Source organism: Triticum dicoccoides, chromosome 7A (genome assembly GCF_002162155.2).
Source record: "Triticum dicoccoides isolate Atlit2015 ecotype Zavitan chromosome 7A, WEW_v2.0, whole genome shotgun sequence".
Classification (NCBI taxonomy): domain Eukaryota; kingdom Viridiplantae; phylum Streptophyta; class Magnoliopsida; order Poales; family Poaceae; genus Triticum; species Triticum dicoccoides.
The window spans coordinates 613,409,597-613,418,005 of record NC_041392.1 but is presented as its reverse complement, the minus strand read 5'-3'; the positions used below and the strand labels follow the sequence as shown (position 1 = coordinate 613,418,005).

Sequence of the window (8,409 nt, the reverse complement as noted above, 5' to 3'; positions counted from 1 at the left end):
ATTTCCTATGAGCTTCTTGCACCTTGGCGAAATGCTTATGTTCCTGCTCTTGAGATTACAAATTGCCTTCACAAATGTTAACAATGATGTATGGCTTCCATCGGTCAGGTAGTAGCCTTGGGCATATTGATGACCATTCACCGTGAAATTGCAAGGTGAAGAAGTACCAACAGCTAGCCATGTAAAGAGATGAGATCTCTATGGGACATTGATGGTGCTATGAGATCTAGGCAACCAAAATAGCAATGCAGATCCACAGATCTTCAGAGCCAACATCTTTCAAAATTATGGTTGGATCCTTGCAATGCCCGATGAATTGACAATGCCAGGTTGCAGGGTAATTCTTACACTCTAGTGCATAGAGTCAACACTCCCTAGCATCACAGGCCAGCCTTTTGCTTCATGCATCGCTAGAAGCCTGGCCGTGTCGCCCGAAGTTGGGTGCATGCATATATTGTGGTCCATAAACACGCACCGCATTTCCAGTGAACACTTTCGTGCACTTGGTTGTTGTATCTTCGACCATTTGAAAAGCGTCATCCCATGAATCTGCAAGAGAGCAATATGCAATCCTCCTAAGTGTTGTGGCCATCTTCTTAAAAGGGAGAAAACCTAGGAGACTAGCAGCATTTCTTTGTTTTTGAAAGAAAGGTTCATTGGCGTGCATGCCGTCCGGAATTCGATAGAACAACCATTTGGTCATGCAGAATTTTTGTGTGCTGATTCATCGTCGGGTTATTGCACTACGAGTCCAAGAATGAAACCATGGACGCGAAAGAAGACAAGGTGATATTGATGGTTGTTGAATGTATAGCATCAACCATAACAAAGAGTAAGCCTCCGAGATGGCAGGTTGGTCATTCCAACTAAGAAGAATCGAAGGCCATGAGTGACACATGTTCGATTACTTTGTGTCAGGTTGTACTTTCCCACGGTACTTGTTCCAGCGACACTTCTGCATGACCAAACGGCGACACTTCCGTATGGAGGTCCATCATCCGAATCATCTACACATAATGTGGGTCCTATGTCATCTGCACGAGTCTATAAGCCGTAAACTAAATCTACAAGAAAATGTTGGGAAGATTTATCTCTAGGCAAGTCATCGAACACTTGGGCTCCCTCGTAGCATCGTCCTTATCAGAGCACTGAACTCCATCATCTTCGACGGTGCCCAACCATTGATCAGCCGCCTCGCCCAAACCATCCATGATTATGTCCGAGTCTGGGCTATGGCAGGCGCCAGCGGGCTTAGCATGATCATCCCCGCAACCTAGGCATTACTGTATTGGGGCTGAGCATCCCCTTGTTCTTCTGCTCACTCCGCGGCCGTGGCTACGCCTTCTCCTCTGTGTAACATAGGTCGTGAGTCCATGACCCGCAATCCTGTACTTTCTAACTCTCCCTATCAACGGAATGATACACATCTAGGGTATTCACGAAAAAATGTCATGGAACACTTTGAGGTCGTGCGACGGAAGTGGTGGCGTGACGGGCCTTGCAGTGGGAAGAAGGCGCGGGGCTGTGATGAAGGGCAGGAGGACCTGGAAACGGCTCAACTAAGGCGACATGGGCCAATTCATGTGTTCTGGGCTTTGGACGTGCGACGAAACGAAGATGGCGCGGGAATGCGGGAGGCGGCTAAAGGGAGCGCGCGTCCTTAAATATCTGTCATGCCAATATTTTGACGGATGAAGGGCGCGCCATATCGCCTCGTCCAACCTCCAAATATGAAGCCGTGCGCTCGCCAAAAATTATAACGATAGAAGGTGGGACGGCCACTCTGCTCAGTTGATTTTTTCGATCAAAATCGCCGAAAGCCATAATGGTGGTTATTATAGCGATGGGGCCGATATGACGACTAGAGCTCTAGAAAGTGTACTCCATATAACTTGGTTAACTCAGATTATCTCGCAAAAAAGAAAATAACTTGGTTAACTCAGATTAACTATTCTTGAGTGAGTATGTTTCTCACTGAATTTGTGCGCGCGGTCCATGCGTAGCCGAGATCGGAGGGGAATGTTTCTTTACGCTGCCACATGCTCCAGCCAGCTGACCACCGTGGGTGTGGCCCAACCACCGGAGATTCTTCCGCTGCATCTGCATTAGGAAAAGCAAGGCGATCTCAGCTCAGCTCAAGTCAGCTCGCCCTCCTCTCTCTCAGCTCCGCCACTGGCGTCGAACGAGCGAGTTGACCAGCACTACTACTTCAGTGTCGCCATCGCCGGCCGGTCAGTGGTGCACACTGGGCACACGCCAAGGCCTCGCTCGCTCGCCGTGAAAGCTCGCGGTTTCTCTCTTCTTCCTCCTCTGCCCGCGGCTGCTTCCGCGACGCCGCCATCGTCTTGGGGAGCGCTGCCTGCGATGCTGGGGATGGCCAAGCAGCTGCTTCAGCTGCAGGCCGCGACGCACCGGTGGAACGGCGCCCGCCGCCGCCAGCCCCTCGCCCCCTCGCCCCCTCGCCACGCTCCCGCGGCCAGAGCCGGCAGATTTGCCGCCTGCTTCCTCGCGTGCCTGCTCGCGCTCGCCGCCGGCGCCGTCCTCACGCTCTGCATCACACTACACCGCCCGGAGCCCGATGCCTCCGCCGCCGCCTCGCCACGGTGAGTACTGGCCGATAACCAGCCACAGGTGACGCGTACGCCACCTGCTCGACTAATTACCCGCGGCAGCGGCGGCTAACACCGTCCTCCTTCCTCCCCCTCAGCGGCAGCGGCTACGCCGTGGTGATCAACACGTGGAAGCGCTACGACCTCCTGAAGAGAGCCGTCGCGCACTACTCCGTCTGCGCGGGCGTGGACGCCATCCACGTCGTGTGGAGCGAGCCCCGGGAGCCGCCGGAGGCCCTGCGCCGGAGCGTCCTCAACTGCAGCCGCGCCGCCGCCGACGTTGGGTTCGTGATGAACAGGGGAAACAGCCTCAACAACAGGTTCAGGCCCATCCAGGGGCTCAGGACGGACGCCGTCTTCTCCGTCGACGACGACCTCGTCGTGCCCTGCTCCACGCTGCGGTTCGCCTTCGGCGTCTGGCAGAGCGCGCCCTCTGCCATGGTCGGCTTCGTGCCCCGTATGCACTGGCCTGCTGACCCGGTACAAGTGCATCACTAGCTGTATTTCTGCATACTAGTGGATCATTATTTCCTCTGCATGGATACTATTAGAAAGTCGTTATGTTAACTGAATTAATTTCCTCTGCAGAGAGGCAACACCAAAGAGTACAGATATGGAAGCTGGTGGTCAGTTTGGAGGACAGGGACATACAGTATGGTACTCTCGAAAGCGAGTTTTTTTCATAGGCGGTATTTGGATTTATATACCAACCACATGCTACCGTCGATACGCGATTATGTGACAGAGAATAGGTATTTATAACTCTATATTGCTGCATCAACATTTGTAGAAAGTTTTCTTCAGTTATGTGTATTATGCTGCCTGAAATGATACCCTATGTAGGATCTATTAAGATTTCCACCAATGCTTGGCAGGAATTGTGAGGACATTGCTATGTCTTTTCTTGTTGCAAATGTGACCGGAGTTCCACCAATATGGGTTCAAGGTCTGTAAGCATCCCTGCGCACCATTTAAATTCATCTGTGCTATCTGCTGAAGAACTTATACACCCTTAAATTTTTTTCGAGTTAATTTTTTATAGTCTTATTTAGTTGAATTAGTTCCCACTTAATGCACTGAAATGATCTTCACATTTGCTCTCACTTCTCAGTATTCAGAAATTCCATCATTGGGGAATTACTAGTGATGCTTAGTTTTACTTAAGGCGACAAATGTCTTTCTTTAGACTGTCAATCTTGATGCGTTTTTGCCTGTACATTTTGCCATCCAAATGGATTATCAGCAGAAACAGGGACCTACAGATGATATCCTGCCATGCCCAACCTGCCATTCAGGAAAGCTTGTGAATTGAATATATTCAGACCCCTTTCCGAAAAAAAACTGAATATATTCAGAAGAAGGCTTCAGTTAAAGCATGTTAATTGTGTGCACACAGTATCTCATCTGCGAAGAAAGGGAGATTTCATTTAAGCCATAGCGGAGCTACATCATCATGCACCGCGCCAGCGATTTCCTCAGGGTAATTCCTGAGCCAATACGCTGTGTGGCCATCAGTGATGAAACTAGGCCATAGGAGCATTGAGTTCATCCTCACAACAGTCTGACGATGAACAGTAAAATAGTTATTTACCAAAAGTTTTGTCAGATTGATGACTTAAATGGAACCCAGTTGTTGTATGCAAGATTTTCCCATGGCGGACATGAACACGACCTATGTTGCTGGTAAATGGCTTACGGCGTTGCGATCACGCGAGGCTTTCGGAACTTGAACTTGATATAGTTAAAATATCTTAATTCTTAGTTGTATGTATGTTGCTATCAAATGTGATAATTTCCTCAAAATTCCCAATTGAACAGTGTTACAATTACTCTACCCATCACTCTAGTGTCTATTAGGAGAACAGCTAGTCTGAAAATTTGTTGCTTTTTCTGTATGCTGGTCAGTTACTTTTAGCATTACTTGAAGTGCCTTGTTTGAATTAGCAACAACCATATGGAAGCAATAAAAAAAACTTACTGCAACAACCAGTAGAAGAGATAGGAGTAATGCTAATTTGATGTCAATACAGAAAACCAAAAAAGAACTAGCCATGTAAACATAATAGCCTGGATGTTATTGTTATCAGGAGGTCACACTAATGCCCAAACTATAAATTTTACTGCAGGAAGGATATATGAGATCGGATCGACCGGTATCAGCAGTTCAAAAGGCCATGATTTGCGGAGATCTAGATGTTTGAATGCATTTGCTTCCATGTATGGTCATATGCCTCTGGTAGCGAGTACGGTCAAGGCTGTTGATAGCCGAACTAGCTGGTTTTGGTGATACGGTTTTCAGTTCAGTTTGGTTTGGTTTGTCTCTGTTTTGCCTTTCACTTGGGTGCGGCCTAGCACATATTACCAGGCTAGTGTACTTGTGCATAGTTCACCAGGTCCCAAGAACACAGGTTGCAAGATTACACGTAATGCGCGAATTCAACATAGAGTGGCTGTTGCAGGACTACAGCTCTTTGTAAAGTATGGCTCTTTGTAAATTATGTGCAGGGAAACTGAAACTGTTTGTGAATTGTGACATTACTCGAGTCAAGCGCAGTACAGAGTTCTGTTTTTGTCTCCAGGTACTGACATTGCACTTGAAACAAGGGCATGATGTATTGCCTACAAAATACCTGCAGGGGTCCTTATTTTTATGGGAATCACAGGCCAACTTCTGAGAAATGTGTGCGGCCTTATTCAGTCGAATGATACTTACATTTGGTCTAGATATCACTAGTTTCACTTATCCTTGGAGAACAAGATGTCTTGAGATTTTCAATGTTTTATTTGCCTGTGCGTTTCATAATCAAAATTTATTATCAGCAATAAGCAAAGCTAGGGACTAAATCCTGATACACTCTCATCTAAAGAAAGCATCTCAGTTCTCGGCTTCAGTGTATATACTCAAGTTACTTTCAGTTTCATAGCTGGCCGAGTAAAGCATATCACCCGGCGAATCCGCTGCTCTCGCCCTGGGAGAGGATTCGTGGCAAGATTCACGACATTGGGTCGTGTATAGACAGAGTTCGATTTTCCCTTTTGTGTGTAATGCATTCGTATATCATGCCGATATACCTATTGGTGTTGGGTGTGTAAAACATATAGTTTGAGAAACTGCTCGACACCCTAACCGGGGTGTGGCTATCTCGTTATATAGGAGTACCAAAGGATACAATACAAATACATGTGTATACAAGGGTCTACGTATATATACAGTCTAACACCCTCCATCAATCTTAACTATGGCCTGAGGTACAAAGCAAGTTAAGATTGCGCCTACAGCCTACAAACTGTGGTTATGGAAGAGGCTTCGTGAAGATGTCAGCAAGTTGATCTTTTGACGAGATGAACTTGATACCGAGGAGCTTTTGTGCAACGCGTTCCCGAACAAAATGATAGTCTACCTCAATGTGTTTCGTCCGAGCATGAAACACCGGATTAGACGAAAGATAAGTAGCACCAATATTGTCACACCAAAGCACTGGAGGATGAGCAGGAGAGACTCTCAATTCTCTCAACAAGGACTGAACCCATATGATCTCAGCAGTCGCATCCGCAACTGCTTTGTACTCAGCTTCAGTACTGCTGCGAGACACTGTAGCCTGCTTGCGAGCATTCCAGGCGATCAAGTTAGGACCAAGAAACACTGCATATCCCCTCGTGGATCGCCTGTCATCAGGACTGCCAGCCCAATCTGCGTCTGAAAATGTTGAGATCTCACAAGACGGTGCAGGCTGGAGAAGCAAACCATAGGAAGCAGTGAAGCAGACATAATGGAGGATACGCTTCGCAACTGACCAATGAGATGTCCTAGGTGCATGGAGATACTGACAGACACGGTTGACTGCATAGGAAACATCGGGTCTGGTGATAGTAAGATACTGCAGACCACCAACGAGACTGCGATACTTAGTAGCATCATCAGGTGGAAGAAGATCTCCATCAAGAGCAGACAACCGATCAGTAGCAGACATCGGAGTGATAGCATGTTTACACTTCAGCATTCCAGCACGACGCAACAAGTCCAGAGAATACTTCTTTTGAGTAAGAGTCAACCCAGCAGAAGACCGCGAAACCTCCAGACCAAGGAAAAAGTGCAGAGCACCTAAGTCCTTGACAGCAAAATCACCACTCAAGGCAGCCACAAGACGATCCGCATCGGCATCGGAGGAACTAATGAGGATGATATCATCAACATAAACCAGTAGATACATCGTAATCTCTGGACGTTGAAGAAGAAATAGGGACGTGTCAGCAGTGGAGGGAAGAAACCCCAGCGCCCGAAGAACAGAGCCGAGGCGTGCATGCCACGCATGGGGAGCCTGTTTAAGTCCATATAGCGCCTTAACAAGACAACAGAGATGACGAGGACGTGCAGGATCCACAAAACCCGGCGGCTGACGCATATAAACCTCTTCCTCCAAGACTCCATGCAAGAAAGCATTCTGCACATCAAGCTGACGAAGAAACCATCCGCGAGTAACAGCAAGAGACAACATCAAACGAATGGTAGTGGGCTTGATAACTGGACTGAATGTGTCTTCATAATCAAGACCATACCTCTGTTTGAAACCCTTGGCAACAAGCATTGCCTTGTAGCGCTCAATAGAACCATCAACATCTCTCTTTACTTTAAAGACCCACTTAGAATCAATAACGTTAACACCAGTCACTGGAGGAACAAGATGCCAAGTGTCATTCTTTAGCAGGGCCTGAAACTCCTGTTTCATCGTGGCACACCAGTGAGGAATACCCAGTGTAGCCTGAAAATGGCGAGGCTCAGCAGTGGGATCCGCAGCAGTATGAGCCATGCAGGCAGCGAGCCATGCGACGGTCCCATCAGTGTGTTTCTTTGGCTGAAAAACACTCGTCTGGCTGCGTGTTCGAGGACGAAGAGCAATAGCAGTGGGTTGTGCTGATGATGTCGGACTCAGCGCAGCCGACTGTTGGGGATCGTAGCAGAAATTTAAAATTTTCTACGCATCACCAACATCAATCTATGGAGAGACTAGCAACGAGAGAGAGAGAGGAGTGCATCTTCATACCCTTGAAGATCGCAAAGCGGAAGCGTTCAAGAGAACGGGGTTGATGGAGTCGTACTCGTCGTGATCCAAATCACCGATGATCCTAGCGCCGAACGGACGGCACCTCCGTGTTCAACACACGTACGGAGTGGAGACGTCTCCTCCTTCTTGATCCAGCAAGGGGGGATGAGAAGTTGATGGAGATCCAGCAGCACGACGACGTGGTGGTGGAAGTAGCGGGATCCCGGCAGGGCTTCGCCAAGCACAAGCGGGGAGGAAGAGGTGTCACGAGAGGGAGGGAGGCGCCAGGGCTTCAGGTGCGGCTGCCCTCCCTCCCCTCCACTATATATAGGGGCCTAGGGGGGGCGCCGGCCCCTTGTAGATCCCATCTAGGGAGGGGGGCGGCAGCCCTAGGGGTGGCTTGGCCTCCAAGCCAAGTGGAGGCGCCCCCACCCCTTAGGGTTTCCTACCCTAGACGCATGGGAGGCCCAAGGGGGGTGCACCAGCCCACCAGGGGCTGGTTCCCACGCCCCTTCAGCCCATGGGGCCCTCTGGGATAGGCGGCCCCACCCGGTGGACCCCCGGGACCCTTTCGGTGGTCCCGGTACAATAGCGATGACTCCCGAAACTCTCCCGGTGGCCGAAACTGGACTTCCTATATATAAATCTTTACCTCCAGACCATTCCGAAACTCCTCGTGACGTCCGGGATCTCATTCGGGACTTCGAACAACTTTCAGTTAACCGCATACTAATATCTCTACAACTCTAGCGTCACCG

The 8,409-nt window shown here is 48.9% G+C and overlaps 1 protein-coding gene across 1 annotated transcript; it reads left to right on the top strand.

Moving 5' to 3' along the window:
* The first annotated feature begins 2,099 nt into the window (after positions 1–2,099).
* Positions 2,100–5,167, top strand: LOC119328427 (glycosyltransferase family 64 protein C4-like). Its single transcript, XM_037601413.1, has 5 exons — positions 2,100–2,603; positions 2,708–3,089; positions 3,198–3,361; positions 3,485–3,555; positions 4,736–5,167. Exons 1-5 carry the CDS (start codon positions 2,365–2,367, stop codon positions 4,894–4,896), a joined length of 1,017 nt encoding a protein of 338 aa, XP_037457310.1. The 5' UTR covers positions 2,100–2,364; the 3' UTR covers positions 4,897–5,167.
* The last annotated feature ends 3,242 nt before the right edge of the window (positions 5,168–8,409 follow it).